This window comes from Pediculus humanus, genomic scaffold, assembly GCF_000006295.1.
Source record: "Pediculus humanus corporis 1103172108296 genomic scaffold, whole genome shotgun sequence".
Classification (NCBI taxonomy): Eukaryota; Metazoa; Arthropoda; class Insecta; order Psocodea; family Pediculidae; genus Pediculus; species Pediculus humanus.
In genome coordinates, this window is record NW_002987865.1 from 148,335 (window position 1) to 164,708 (window position 16,374).

General features: G+C 30.6%; 2 protein-coding genes across 2 annotated transcripts; both read right to left on the reverse strand.

The window, feature by feature from the left end:
- Nucleotides 1-1,891: 1,891 nt before the first annotated feature.
- Nucleotides 1,892-7,083, reverse strand: Phum_PHUM554710 (uncharacterized protein; the record flags this gene model as incomplete). Its single annotated transcript, XM_002431826.1, has 7 exons — nt 1,892-1,927; nt 2,111-2,334; nt 2,680-2,874; nt 2,995-3,184; nt 3,322-5,843; nt 5,921-6,694; nt 7,044-7,083. The coding sequence occupies 7 exons, from the start codon at nt 7,081-7,083 to the stop codon at nt 1,892-1,894; spliced, it is 3,981 nt and encodes a 1,326-aa protein (XP_002431871.1).
- A 1,522-nt stretch (nt 7,084-8,605) lies between these two features.
- On the reverse strand, nt 8,606-9,208 carry Phum_PHUM554720 (uncharacterized protein; the record flags this gene model as incomplete). The annotated part of the gene is made up of 2 exons (XM_002431827.1): nt 8,606-8,680; nt 9,119-9,208. The coding sequence occupies 2 exons, from the start codon at nt 9,206-9,208 to the stop codon at nt 8,606-8,608; spliced, it is 165 nt and encodes a 54-aa protein (XP_002431872.1).
- Nucleotides 9,209-16,374: the final 7,166 nt, after the last annotated feature.

Genomic DNA, 16,374 nt, shown 5'->3' on the forward strand with positions numbered 1-16,374 from the left:
GGGGGGAATCGTTAACATTCTCGGCCCCCGAGTGGGGGAATGGGTGGGGCGGGTCACGGAAACTTGACCTATCGTCTCGCCCAGGTCCTCACGGGTCACGGCGTGTTCGGCTCGTACTTGGCGCGCATCGGCAGAGAGGACGCGGAGTGTTGGTTCTGCGGTGCGCCCGAGGACAACGTCGAGCACACGATCGCGATATGTCCCACGTGGGACGTCCATAGGCAGCGGCTGGTCGAGGACATCGGGCCCGACTTGTCGATACACGGTTTAGTGAACGGGTTGCTCCGCGGACCTCGGGAATGGTCCGCGATCTCGCGATTTTCGAAATCGGTCCTACGGACGAAAGAGGACCGCGAACGCGAACGAGAAAAAACCGAAGTTCGGCGTCGCGCACTCCAGGGAAGAAGGGGAAAAAAGAAGCAAAATAACGGCGGCAGCGGTGGTGAAGAAGAAAACATCAACGCCTGATCAAACCGTGCAGTACGGCGACGAACTTAGCTTCGTCGCCGGTAAGTCAAATTCTTTTACTTCTAACATTTCTTGGGCGTTCGTCAATCCCGGACGACCTCTCGTCTGTCTTTCCCCCACAATCCCGTTTACCCGTGTATTAGAGGATGCGATCAACTAACAAGTTTTTATCCCCCATCCGATCCCAATCTCAGGAAACAGGCGAGTTTCCCATCCCTTCCCCCCCTAGCGAAGGACCGGAGGACACTCCCGAAAGGGACTTGCCGAACGTCCTGAGAAATGCGTTCTCATCTTCGAGGTGACGGCGGAACGGAGACTAGGGCGAATCTCCCACCAAAGTAATCGTGTAGAACGGTAACGTTCTGGCTTCCCGGAGAGGGGACTGACTGAAATGTAGGTACTACCCCAACGAACGTCCCCCCTCCTCTTCATATAAGCCACGGTATTGCGACATGCTCAGGAGTTTTAGTGGGTATGGTTCTCGGTTAGGTCTTCTTTCGAATCCCATACCGAGCCCCACACTCCCTCTTCGGAGGGGTTGTGCGTAATCTGCATTTCTCCTGAGATATCAAAAAAAAAAAAAAAAAAAAGAGGTCCGTGCGCAGTTCTGTATAATCAACAAATCCACACCGACATCCATACCAGCCAACAAACCGGATATCATCCTGAAGCATAATGCGCTGTAAGCTGATTGAAGTATCCGTGCCGGCAGAAAAAAACACGAGACAGCCAAAGAAGCCGACAGAAGCCAGATTGTGGAGAACGAAAACAGAAACTACTCCGGTCATCGTGGGAGCACTGGGAGCCATGCCATTGTAATTCGATCGATCGAAGCAAATAATTTTTCCTGAAGATTTATTTTATTAATTTACTGATTCTTTTTTTTTTTTAATAATAATAATAAAAATTACGCATTAAAAAAAAATAAAAGAAAAAAAATTTGATGCAGTATAAATTGTAAAGTGTTTATAACTTTATTATAAATAAATGTATTAAAAATCAATTTTTTATTTATTTATTGATTTATTAAATATAAAATCTCCTTACACCTGATTTTAAATGTACACCTCCATTTTCTTATGATTGGTTGATACATTTTAACGTATTTTACCAAAAAACGTAAACAAAAACAATAACAACACCGAAAAATGTAAACAAAAACAAAAACAACAGCCAATGGACAAAGATGGAATTTTTACCAACCCAATAATAATAAAAAAAAAAAAAATTATCAAATCGTAATTATTAAATATTTATTTATTTATTTATTTTTTTTTTACACAATATTATAAATAATAAATTAATTAAATAAAAAATTACGTAATAAACATTATTATTATTATTTTGAATTATCATTTATTATCATTATTATTATTATTATTGACATTTTTTTTATTGCATATCGAATAGTGTAAATTGCACTTTAATTTATTGTTTTTTTTTCCTCCAGTATTTGAGCCTTTTTTATACTTAATTGTAGTAACCTTTCGGTGAAAATCAAAAAAATTAATAATAATAATAATAATAACGTATAATATATGCATATACGAATACTGTAAAATGGAATTTATTAAAAAAAAAACATAAAGAAAATTTAAGTTGATGTTTTAAAGTTTTTCATTATATAAAAAAAATTTCCGACGTTGTTGGTCGTTTCATCAAAACTTCCCACGGATTCGGAAAAGCTGTCGGCGCAAGAATCGCTGAGTGATACCAATTCTCCACTTCTTTCTTCGCTATCATCGCTTGGTGTTATCAGTGACGTTGGTGTCAATGGTGTTTCTATTAATTCTATTTCCGATGAATGAAAATCTACATCCGTCGGATTACTGTTATCCGATTTCAAGTAAATGCTTTGATCCGAACCTGGAAAAGAATGAAAAAGATTTTAAAAACGGTGTTCGGAAAAGAAAAGCGCTGGAGAAGAAAACAGCAGCATCATCAACAGAGTACGAAAATAAAGGCGTCGGGGGGAGAGGGGGAGTATGCGAAAGATTGAAATCGTTTTCAAATCGATCGACCGATTGATTAATTGATTGATTGATTGATTTACGTTAACTCAGATTGGGGAGAATTGAATGAATGAAAAAAAGAAAAAAAAAATTACTTTTTTACTTATTAAAAAAAATTTCGGTTCTTTCCTACGTTCGATGTTGATATATTAACCGTTAATAAGACAGACCACGACTATTTAACATCTAAATAGCTGACCTAAACTATCTGAGGACGATCGTTCGCTCACGGAAGTCGTTGACAAATCTTCCAAAAAATCAAAACTTGCAACTGCTTCTTTTTCTTTATCTCCGTAACGGACGAAAAAATTCTCACGTCCAATGATCGAGGGACGAACGGAAGAAGACAAAGAATAACGAAGAACTCCCGATTGTTTTCTCGTTGCAGATGCTGCTGCAACATTAAAAGTAAAAAGTCAAAGTTTTCCTGGAGAAGAGGTGGAATAGTGAGAAAAAGAAGAAAATGAGAAAAGGAAAAAAACTTGAATAAACATTCGATTGATTGATTGATTACCTTTTCTCTGTCGTCTAATCCTGTGTAATCTGTGTAAATGAGTATAATCTACGGGTTCCTCTTCCTCTTCTTCTTCGACGCTATCGCTATTACTTCCGGTATCGGATGTGCTACTACTCCTGCTACTAGTTTCACTAACTTCTGAACTACCACTCGATGCCAACATAACATCTAATAAATTAGCTCTTGCCTAGAAAATAAATTATTATTATTATTATTAAAAAATAAAAAAATAAAAAAATTCAATAACAAACAAAAAATGTTTTGTTTGTTTACATTGTCGACGTGGATAAAAATTTGACGTGTAATTATTATTTTATAACGTACCTTTGGATCAGCAAAATCAATATCTCCTCTTTCGACGTGGACCCAACCGGTGGGACAACAGCAAGACACATCAAGAGGTTTTATATCTCCCTGACTCTTGTTGTTGTTCGGTGTTATTTCATCGCTTTTTCTTATCATTTTATTTAATTCTTCGATAACGTCTTTCGACGTGGCTTTATCGTTGAAACAACACGTGCCACGAATGATAACAGGTTTTCCGATTTCCGGTTCGTTTGACGTTTCCAAAGATTTCCTTGTTGTTTTTATTAAATCGGATCGTCTTTCGTTTAACACTGGTATGTTCGACTCGTGATTTTTACTTCGATTATCTTTTTCCTTCGTATGAATTTCCTGCTGTTGCTGTTGCTGTTGTTGTCGTCGTGGTTGTTTCGTTATTGTTTTACATTCCGTTTGTTGTTTTTTCGATAATATTATCGGAATTTTAGTTCCTTTCATTTTAGAATTTGTTATAGTTGGTTTTGTTGACGTTTTTTTTACATTTCCCAAATTCCTGTCGGGTTTTATTAAAATTGGAATTCCCGTTTCACGTTGTTTACCACCAGGTGAGGGGATTTGCGAAGGGATCCGTGATTTCATTGAATTTTTTTGTGATGAAATTTTTTGAGGTGATTGATTTTTGATATCGATCGATGAGGGAGTTTTATGAGATTCCACGTTCTGGACGTTATCGTGAAAAGATTGACGAGATTTTTTTATCACTAAACTTTTATTTATCAAATTTTCCAGTCTTGGAATTTTATCATTTTTCGAAGTGTTCGACGTGAGACTTGCCGATCTCGTATTTCTCACAGGAACTTTTGTCGTCGTTTCTTGTTTTTCCAAAGATCTGTGCCTTTGCTTTTGTAAACCGAAACTAGTCCTTTTATTTTCTATTGATTTTTTATATTCCGATTCACTATTATTAACTAGTAAATTACTATCACGTTCCACGTTCGAACATGAAACATGATTTTCACATGATTGTCCCACGTTTAATCCATCAATACCCGAATAATCATCCGTTGAATATATTTTTTGAGATTTTAATTCTTGTATGTTAATTTCGATAACCTTTTCATCATCACTTACGTCACGTAAACAGTCTTGATTCGTCGTGGAAGAAGAACTATGGCATTCCATCGTTTTTTTTATAGTTTCGTCCGACGGTGATTTTACAATGGATAGTCGTGGATCGTCGACGTCGACGTCGACGTCATCATCATCTTCGACTTCTCTTTTATGGCAGTACCTTTGTTGTTCGGCAATAAAACTAAGAACGCTTTGCAAAGCCATTTCTCTTTCTTGTATATACCCTGTTCGTTTTTTATCGTTTGTATTTGTTTGGCAGTTTGTATTGCTTTTTGATGAATTAGATGCTAAACTTTTTGTACTTTCGAATTTGACCAGTCTATAAAAATCTCTTGTAAAATCTGTGCCTACGGCGGAAGACTCTTCAGCAGCATCCTCGCTGATAATCGAAGAACGTTTCGAATCAACTCCATCTTCTTCTTCTTCTTTTTCACTACCATTGAAATAAGCGTCGTTTAAAGATTGACAACATTCTTCGGAATTGTTGGTGTTAACGCTTGACCAACTACCACCCGGAGATGTTTCTTGCCACGCCAAGTTTTCATCCATGTTATTCGTATCGTACGACCAGTTGGATTCTTCTCTTTTCGTGTTAATTATGAGATTATTAGAGTCGCAATGGTTCCATTCTGTCGCGTCGTCATCGGCTCGAACTAATAAATCATTTTCAGGAATATCGTTTAAATTTTTCCGAGATTTTGTCGTATCGACATCTGACGTTTTGGCGACATCTTCACAGGATAAAGACATGCTCCATTCTTCGATTTCGGTTTGATCGTATTCCAATTGTAAAATTTCTTTTTCTTCTTCTTCTTGGTGTTGTTCTTTTAATCGATTGTCATCTAACCTAAGCCAATGTTGAACGTATTCGGCGTCCCACCAGCAACCCTCAACGACTCCGCTACACCAACTTCCGGCATTGCTGCAAGTATCTTCGAAATCTTCTCTGTTGCTTATCAGCAAACTTGACGTGCCTTTTGTTCTTCTCAACGGATGATTCTTATCGACGATATCGACTAAAAACATGGAAGGCGACAACGGAGAAGGTATTGAAGTCGTGGCGGTAAATTTTAAAAAAAGATGAGAATCCGAAAAACTTCTCATGGCGTGTTGAAACGGAAGAAAGTCTTTATGAGGAGGATAACTGTGCCTTGGATTGATGGACACAGAAAGATTGAGGGGAATGAAATACATATCTGGATCGGAAGCGGCATCTTCTACGACAACAATGGATGTCACTTCGCGATTCGTATCTAAAATGACATCCGTTTCATCGGAAGCTTCTTTCAAATCTTCCAATTCTCTTTTCGATAAGTCACTTGTTTCTCCTGGTCCCTGTATATCACTTGACATTGTAGAATATCCTTCGTCTCTATTTCCGCTTTCTGGACTTTCGTGTCCTTCATCTTCTCCCGTATTTTTTATCAAAGCAACTGTCAACAAAAAAAAAATTAATTAAATTTTTTTTTTTAACGGAAAATAAAAATTTATTACGTCACATGGTGCTTACCCGAATTGAATTTATTTTTCTTATGTTGGCATCTTTTATTCGTGACGGTCGAATTGAGTCCCGACAAACCTTTCGAACCATTTTGAAAATGAAGATTTAAAGAACGGGGCCTTTGAAGAGGAACAACAACTAAAGATTCAATCGAATTAAGGCTTTTCAATATATTTTTACTTCTCATATCACCGAAATCGCTAAAACGGAAACGTTTCCTTTCATCCGAATTACTCGTGGAAGAATGAAGAAGAAAAGGAGACGAAAACGAGGAATTTTCACCGCAATCCGGAAACGGGCTAACAGTACGTTTTTCCGATGAAAACGTACCCGGAAACCAGGACGACGACGACGGCGACGACAACACATTATTATCATCATCATCGCCATGACATTGACCGCCATCGGTAGAAGGGGGCAAAGCGAAAACGGGATTTTTATCATCTAATTTATTAACTAAAATATTTGCCAAAGCGTGATTTTGATTTTCCAATTCTTTTATTCTCCTTTGTAAATTCGTTATTTCTTCCCTTAGATTTTTTTGCGACAAAAGCGCCCTCACAACTTGATTGGCAATGTCGTCCAAACATTTTTCATATTGTTTCCTTTGAAAATCCGAATCTTGCGACAGATACGCATTTTCCGTTTCGAGAGATTTTAAACGATCTAATATGGCATCCGGTAATGATTCCGTTTCCGTCGTCGTGCCAAGCAATCGAACTTGTTGTTTAAGCGAATCGTTTTCTTGACCCAATTTCGTTATTGTATTCTGATAATTATGTACTCGACTCTACAAACAAACAAACAAACAAACAAAAACATAAACAATAATAATAATAATAATTATAATAATTATAATTTTACGTAGCGTGTAAAAACCGTATTAAATAAAATTAAAATTTCAATAAATCTAAAACCCCCCGTTTATTTTTTTCGTTTAGACGCAAATGTACACGCGCACGCGCACGCACGCACACACACAAACACACACACACACGTGCTTAAATGAACCAGAACAATTTGAGGAAATGAATCATTTATTATTATGTAAAAAAAATAATAATAATAATGAGTTAAGCAAAAGTTTTTTTTTTTTTTTTTATTCGGTCTAATTGTCGACATTATTAAAGACGATTAAGATTTAAATTTTTCAAATTTGATTCGGCTCGCATAAAAAAAAAAAAGAGAGATTCGTGTGAGATTCGAAAATCCACCCCCCTCCCCCTCCCCGGGTTGTCAATTGCTGTCACTTTTTTTTTTTTTAATAAAGTTTTACGTAATGAAAACATAACCGTTCGATTTTTTTTTAATGCTATTGTAAATTATTAAAAAAAAAAAATTTATTTATTCTATAAAAATATTTATTATAGCGCAACGAACGAATAATTTTATAGACTATAAAATGACGGAGGAAAGAATAATAATAATAATAATAATAATAATAATAATGATTAAAAAAATTTAAAAGCGTAAAATTAAAAAAAAAAAATAATAATTCCTTCACCACCTTCTCGAATACTGTGCTTTGTTATTATCATACGACGTTTTAAATTTATTTAATTACGTCATACGTTTTTCTACTTACGGGTAGCAAATTTTTAAATGAAAATAATAATAATACTTTTTTTGCTACGATTAATTTATAATCGATCGATTTTTTAATAATAATGAAATAAGTCGAGTAGGAAAAAAAGAAAAAAATTTCTATTGCATTTTTTTTTTAAATGATTTTTAGCAAAAAAAAAGTTTTCCTTTTTTCTTTTTGCTGACGTTTAAAGTTTTTTTTTTTTTTTTTACGAAAATAAAAAGTCGAAAAGAAGGAAAGAAGAATTTTTTTTTATTGTTTCGGTAGCAATCAATAATGTATCAGAGTAATAAAAAAAAAATTTTTTTCATTGGGGGATATTTATTTAGGATTTTAGTATTTATAGCAAAAAAAAGGGATCTTAATTACGTTTTTACGTTTCCCTGTTTTTTTTTTGCTACGGTTCAAAAAGTTTCTTTTCCCTTTTTTTTTTTTTGTAACTTACTTAAAAGTTTTTTAAAATTATTTATATAAATAAATAAATGCGTGTGTAAAAAAAAAAAATTTCATTAATTTTTTTTGCTCTTATTTAAAAACTATTTTTTTTAAGTTTCATTTAATAATAGCAAAAACAACAATAGCAACAAGAAAAAATTTACAAGAAATTACAAAAAAAAAAAAAACAAAATAACGAAACGATGTCATCGAACAAAACATTTCCGGTTTATTTTTTTTTTTTGCTAAAAAAAAATTTTTTATTACGAGTCGTTATTTTAAAATTGTTTTTTTTTTTGACGTGTCATTAGAATAACACCACGATAACAACAACAACAGCAACAAAATTTTAAAAAAAAAAGCAAACAAAATCATTTTTTTTTTAACGCAAAGGAAAAATAAAAAAAAAAAGCTGAAGGTAAAAGACAAAGAGATTTTCCTTCCAACCCTATAATCTTACCCTTAGGTAGGGGTTCTAATAATCGATGCCTTTTTCACTCTCTCTCTCTCTTTCTCTCTCTATCTATCTATCTCTCTCTTTCTTTTTATAACCGTTTTTCCCTATACATCGCTTATACGTTATATATATATATATAAATTTTTTTTTTTTGTTTCTCATTCACCCTTCTTCTTGTTTTATGAATTTTCATCGTGTCTTTAGCTAAAGGATTTACTCAACAACCCGATGTGTTGTCTGGTTCCAATGTTGCGTAATTGGTTGGATTTTCATTTTTAATATTTTCTACTAACTTGTTAATTAGAACGTTTTTCGTGGTTTGTTTTTTTTCCATATTCTTTTTCCTTTTTGTTGTCGTTTGTTAATTGTTTTTTTTTTTTTTTTGAACGTTTGTTGCAACAACAAACGGAGCTGCGATGAAAATTTAATCAATTAAACTAATAATTTTTAAATACTCCAAACGAAAAGGGTTTGAATAGTGATGATGACGTCATTATAACGATCATTTTAGGCTTATTATAATGAACCGATCGAATTGAACCGCCCGTCCGGTGAATTTTTTTTGTTTTAATGACGAATCGGATTTTTTAAAAAAAAAATTATAAATATTTCTACAATCATCAAACAACCACAACAAACGTTTAATTCCCGTTTGTTCGTTTAACGATTGTTACGTTAGTTAAAAAAAAATCGTGAATAATAATAATAATAATAAAATGTTTTTACTCACTTCGTATGCAGCCGTTAAAAAAACTTTTTCTTGATTTAATAGTTCACATCTTGATTTGTACTGTAACATCGTTCTCACTGTATCTTCCATTCTGAAATAATAATAATAATAATAATGATAATGATAATAAAAATAATTAAAAGAACGGAGTAAAAGAATTCAAACGACAGCAAATTAAAATATTTTCATTTGCCGTAAATCAGAAGTGAAAGAAAAAAAAAAAAATTTTTAAAACAACCGGGGAAATGACGATTGTTGTCGAAAAGTTGAAATTCTAATGCCACGACCGAAAAAAAAAAATTTGATTTTTTTTTTCTCCACCTCCCTGACCCTCTCTAACCCTTTGCAAATAATAATAATAATAATTTTTTTTTATAAACGGGATATGGATAAAATATGGATTTTTATTTTTCATTTTTTTTTTTTTGTGTTCGGCGTTCGGATAGAATTTGCCAGAACAAAATTTTTTTTTTAGTTTTATTTCTAGACAAAGATGAGACGAAGCGTAACTTAAAAAATCTTTTTTTAGGCGCGATTTAATTTTTTTTTTTTTGCTTCTTTTTTTTTCTTTTTTTTTAATTAATTTATTTTAATATTAATTTGTTTGTGTGTTTGTGTGTGGTTCGATGAAAAAAATATCATAGCGTGTCAGAAGAAAAAGAATAATAATAATAATAATAAAAGGTTGGGTTTTTTTCTCGCGAAATCTTTTATTGAATTTAAATGTTTCAAAACATTCTTTTTAAAATAAAAATTTTTGAAACAATTTTAGTTAAACAAATTGAAAATTTTCTCTCATTTTGTTTAAATATTTTGTTCAAACAAAATATAATAATAATAATAATAATTTTTATTTTAAATTTGTTTGTTCATCAATATTTGACTCCCTCGCCTACTCATCATTGTTATTATTATCATATTCTGTCATTTCCCTCCCCCCTCCTCCCTCCTCCGTCGTCGTTTGTTGTTGTCGTTTTTTTTCCCCCTCCTTCATTCCCCCACTGTTTGTTTTTACATTTTATTCCCTTGTTTAAATTTCATTTTTGACATTTTTCCTTCTTTCTTTCTTTCTCTTCCTTTAAGAAAAAAAAAATTTTCATGAACTTCATAAGAAAATAATAATAATAATATTCATAATGTAATAAAATCGATCACGAAAAAACTAAATAAATAAAAAAATTTATTACGAGAAAAAAAATAAAAATAAAAACATCGTGGCAGAAGATAAGAAAAAAATAAAATAAAAAAATTTTAATGATTCGATGAAAGAATTTTAATAAAAATCGTTCGAACTAAAAAAAAAGGCAAAAAATGTATATTTTTCTAATGACACGATCACTAAACAGTTTTTAATTTAATAAAAAAAAATTTTATACTTTTTTTTTTTTTAAATTTAGCAGACGACATTTTTTTTTTGTTTTAATATTTATAAAATTAATGTTTTTAGCCTGATAAAAACAAGGACGTGATAACAAATAAACTTTTTCCCCCTCTCACTCTTTTCCACACTCTCTCTCTTTCTCCCTCTCTTTCTGTTAAAGTTAAAAACATAAACCGGAAAAAGATGAAAAGTAAAAGTTAAGGAAAAAGTTTTTTTTTTTTTTAAAAACATATATTTAGATACAAACATGAAAATGTTTCAAAACAACAACAAAATAAAATTTTGATTTCAAGTTTTTATGTTAAAATTAAAGTTTGAAACAATCGTCAAAGTGGTACAAGACAATTTTTACACGACTTTTTATTTTAAAAAAAAAAAAACCATTCATTCATTCATCCCAAACGCATACATATATTTTATTAATATATTAATTAAGGTTTCCGGATTCGTTTTTCGTTTCTTCCCCCTCCTCCTCCTCTCTCCTCACCCCCCATCTCTCTCTCACTACTTCGACTAATTCGTAAATCCTTTTTCAAGTAACAACAACAACAACAGACAAAGAAAATGACGTAAAACCCTCTCTTCATTCCCTCCCTCTCCCAGTTTGTTTAATACCGTATAAATCTTTTTTACATTTTTCCTTTTTTATGTTCATTTTTTTTACAATTGAATAGAAAACAATGATGAACAAACAAACAACAGAACAACCAGAACATCGACAAATTTGGTTGTTTGATTTTTACTTACTTGGAAAATTCCCTTTGTAAACCTGCCAATGTTGCCCTGTAACGTTCAGATTCAGTAACCGTTTCACGCAAGCGTGATTCTGTATCCGTTCGCAATCTTCTTTCTCTGTCAACATCTCGCTGTATTGCGTCTCTCTGTGGAAAAACACAACAACAAAAAATTATTATTATTATTATTATTATTATTTTTTCGTTACCTTACGTTTGTTTGCTTCTTTTTTTTAAACCGGAAATTATGTTCTGTTTTTCACCCCCTTTTCCAGTAACGCAAATTTTTTCTTTGACGAGTCATGAATAGATTATTTCCACGTTTTAATTTTCCTCGTATAAATTATTTAAAAACACGACAGCGGAAAGAGTAACGACAACAACAACAACAACAGGAGAAACGATAATCGATAACACCGATAACCGATCTATTACCACGATCGATTAATATTTTTATTTTAATAAAAAATTTTTATAACTTTTACCTGATTCCCACAAACATTAAAATTTTATTTAAAAAAAAAAAAAAACAAAAGTTCGTGGCAAGAGAAAAAAGATAAAACCCCGATGTATTTTTAATAATAATAAACCACAAGTTACAAAAATATGCGAAAAAAAACAAAACATTAAAAAGAAAAGAAAATCAAAGTCGCAAGAATATAAAAACAAACAAACAATAATCTCCTGCCACGTATGAGAATAAAATAATAATAATAATAATAATAATGATGAAAAAAAAATTTGAATTAATTAATGTGTCCATTCTAATACTGAAATACATATTTAATTAATTAATTAATAATTTAATTACTCGATTGCGCGACGAAAAAATCGTGTGAATTAGAAAATAAAAATGGCGGGAATTAAATTTCACAAAAAAAAAAAAACTATAAATCGTTATGAAATTTTTTTCTTTTTTTTTCGGCGTGACTAACAACATAATGATTCATTTAACGTGGGACAAGAAAAATGGTGTTTCCCTTTAAAACATCGAATCCATGATTTTTTTATTTTATTTTATTTATCGTACGAACAAATGATGATGATGATGATGACGTTTAACCAAATTTAAATTTCTTATCAAACTCATTTTTATTGATAACGAACTCACCTGCCTTATTTTAATCAAGTTGGCTCCCATTCCATGAAATACTTTGACTTATCATTTTTACGATTCATCCAGTTAAATTTTTTTTTCATTAAATCCTTCTTCCAGTATTCCTATTACTCTTACTATTATCATTATTATTATTATTATTATTATTTTATTGTGTTAAACTCACGCGAAAAAAATTTTTTTATAAATATTTTCTATCCTCTCTCTCTACTTTTCTCTTTCTTTCTCTCTCGAAAAAAAGATTTTCTTTTTCTTCTCGGTTTTTCTTAACTGCTGACACTAAGCCACTAATTATTATTATTATTATTATTATTATTATTATTATTATTATTATTTTAATTTATGAACACTTAATGGTAATTTTAAAATACTCCCGAGGTTAATGGCAGTGATTTATATATCATTTTTTTTTTCCCAGCAAAAAAAAAAAGTTTTAAATGTTTTTTTATTTAACTTAATTTTTTTGAGTCTTCGGATTTACCGCATTAACGGATTTTTTTTCTATGTGGGGGGGGGGCGAGGAAAATGGGGAAAACGGGGAGGGGAAAGAAGGGTGAATTTTGCTTAGATTTTAACGCAGGAGGAAAAAATTATAATAATAATCGGACAATAAAAATAAAGGTATAATGACAGAGATAGTTATGAAAACATTTTTTTTCCAAAATTAAAAATACGTAATAATAATAATAATAATTGTGGGAAACCAAAACACTTTTTGATGTTTTCCAAAACCGAAGAATTCTAGGATAAATGCCAAACTAAACAGGACGAGGAATTTATTGGTTCAACAACTTTTTTTTTTTTTTTTTTTTTTTTTACTCTTCGAAGAGGCGGAAGTATAAATAAAAAAAAAAGAAAAAATTTATTAATAAACTTTTAATTTATATACGTGGAAATAGAAGGAAGAGGGTGAAGGGGGAAAGGGAGGGAAGGAGGAGGTAGAAGAAGAAAACCTGAACCACGACAAACAAACACAAAAAAAATTACGTTATGAAAACATCATCACAAAAGCAAATAATATAAATAAACGACGTACTAAAAAACAATTTCAAAAAAAGGTTTAATTTTTTTATAACAAACAACAACAACCGAAAATTTCACATCCGATTTGTTACGTATTTTGACGATCGTCGTCTTCGTCGTCGTCGTCGTCGTTTTTGTCGTCTTCGTCACTTTTCGAGTGTGTAAACATAAAAAAAAAATTCACATTAAAATTTAATTTAATAAATAATAACGACGGACGAAGAGGACGGATTAAAGTTTTTTTAATATAAAGTATAAATAAAATTTTTTTTTTGTCTACGATTTAAACTACTACGTGGTCCACGTGGAAGAAAGCAGAAAACAAAACTGACGATACAAATCCCGAATGGAAATAAAAAAAAAAAAAAAAAAGCACAAACACAAAGCGTCGTCGTCTCCCCAAAGCACATGCGTTCTTTAACTCTATCTTTCTCTCTTTCTCTCTCTCTCACTCTCTCCTCAATTCAAAACTCAAATTAATAATAACAAATAAAAAACTTTTTTTCTTTTTTTGTCAATTTTTTATGTTTGCCATACGCCATCGTGCGTATTTATCAATATTACGTTGAGCTTTTTTCATAATAATCGTACAAACATTTGGAATTTTGTATAAAACAAACAAACAAAAAAAAAAACTTTTTTTTTTTTTTTTATTTCTTTGTTTGTTCGTTCGTTAAATTTGCCTATTAAAAAAAAAAAAAGAAAAGTTTTTCCATATATAAAAAAATTTTTTTTCCATAGAGTAAAAAAAAACAAATCCGATTAAATACTCTGTGATCTCATGTAGCAGACGATATTTGAAAATTTTATCTTAACAAACCACAACAACGTTTTATTTTTTTTTATCTTTTAATTATTTACCGCCATTTTATTTTTTTTTCGGAGGGGGGAAGGGGGGTTTTCGGGTTTTACGCGAGCGTTAAAATTTTGTAAAAAAATAATAATAATATTTTCGATTAAAGTGGATTTAATAAAGAACAAAAACGTGTCAAAAGAATAGTAAAAAAAAATTCAAAAAAAAAAAATCTTTTGTTCTCTCTTCGAAATTTTTTTTTTTTTTTTTTGTATGCGAAACGAAAAAAAGAAATAAAGATTATGAGGGTCCTGCCAAAAGGGGGAGAAACAAAAAAAAAAAAAATTTTTTTCAAACGTTGCAATAAGCCAAATTGAAAATAAAAAATGGCGGCGGCGGCAGAGTGATAACAACAACGAAAAAAAAAATTATATTCATATAAAAATTCACCACTCACAGGTCGTATTATTATTATTAATAATTTATTTCTCCGACTCATCCCCCTCCCCTCATACGTAATTTTTTAAAATTATTCATATTTTTTACGTCGTCTGCTAAATAAAAAAAAAGATAAACAAATAAATAAAAATTTTTTTTTTCTTATTAATTAAAAAAAAAAAAAAAAAAAAATTAATTTTAATCGCTAACAAAAACTTTTTTTTTTCCTCCTCTTCTGCGTGTGCGAATAAATAAAAATTAAACGCGGCGTAAAAAAAAACAACCCCTAACTCGCATCCCTTTAAAACAACCCGAAACTTATAATTTAATCATAAGAAAGAAAAAAAAAAAAGAAAAAAAAATGAAAACTTTTTAATTAATAACAAATTCTTATATACACGAAAATTATTTTCAACTTTTTGTTATGATAAATTAAATGAAAAGCAGACGAAAAACGAACAACAGCAGACGAAATGAAAACAAAACAAGAAAAATTTTTTTCTTCTTCTTCTTAAAATGCGTAAATAAGTAACAAAGAAAATAATAATAATAATAATAATAATAATAATAATAATAATAAAAACAAACAAACTCTAAAAACACGAAGAAAATTTTTTCTTATTATTATTATTTTTTTTTTTACAATAGTGGGGTAGAAGTAAAAGTTGATTATTATTATTATCATTATTATTATTATTATTATTATTATTATTATTATTATTATTATTATTATTATTATCACGCGTTTGTGAGAAATAAAGGATAAAGTTCAATTATGTCAAAAAACCGAATAACAAGAACCCTTTTTCTTAAAATAATAAAATCCATTTAAACGAATTTATTATGGGGGATCATCATCTAATATATATTTATATTTAGTATTCTCATTAGAAAGAAACCTCCGACTTCATTTTCCTCGTGTTAACGTTTAATAATAATAATAATAATAATAATGATAATGATAATAATAATGATTATGATGATGACGATGATAAAACGACTGGAGAAAAGCACGAGAACGCGTTGAAGCAAAAAAAAAAAGTTTCGGCAAAAAAAGGAAAAAAAAAGTTTAAATTCAAGTTGAACGACGTTCTTCGAAAGCGTATCATCATCATCATCATCATCATCATCATTATTATTATCGTACATATGCGAAACGTGAAAAAAAAAGAATTCGTGAATCGGAGCAAAAATCATCATTAAAAAAACTTTTGATTTGATTGTAAATTTTTCGTTTTAAATTTAAACTCTAGGCAAATATTTAAATTTTTGACAGCGTTAAATTACGTCACGTTATCAGTTTCCGTTTCCTTTTTTTATAAAAAAAAAAACCTCCCCTCTTTTCCACTTCTTCCCTCCCCCTTCCTCTCCCTCTCTCTCTCTCGAAAATTTATTTTAGGTTTTAATGAAATGTAAACTTTAACTAATAATACGGTAAATATTAGATGTTATTATTATTATTATTATTATTATCATTATTCGTTCGTAACGAACTTGATATTCGACTCCGAAATTTTTTTTTTTTTTGCTACGGTTAGAACGATAAAAAAAAATTTTTTTTTTTAATAAATTTAGTTGAGTAATTTTTTTTTGTCTTTAACGATTTCCTTTAACAAAACGTTAATTCGGTAAAATTATGAAAGAGAGCAAAAAAAAAAAGTTTGCGCAGATTTGCTTCCGTTATGTAAAAAAAAACTTTAAACAATAATTTTTCAAGGTTTTAATATATTCTAACAAAAAAAAGTGTCAAGGACGTTTGTTCGAATTTTT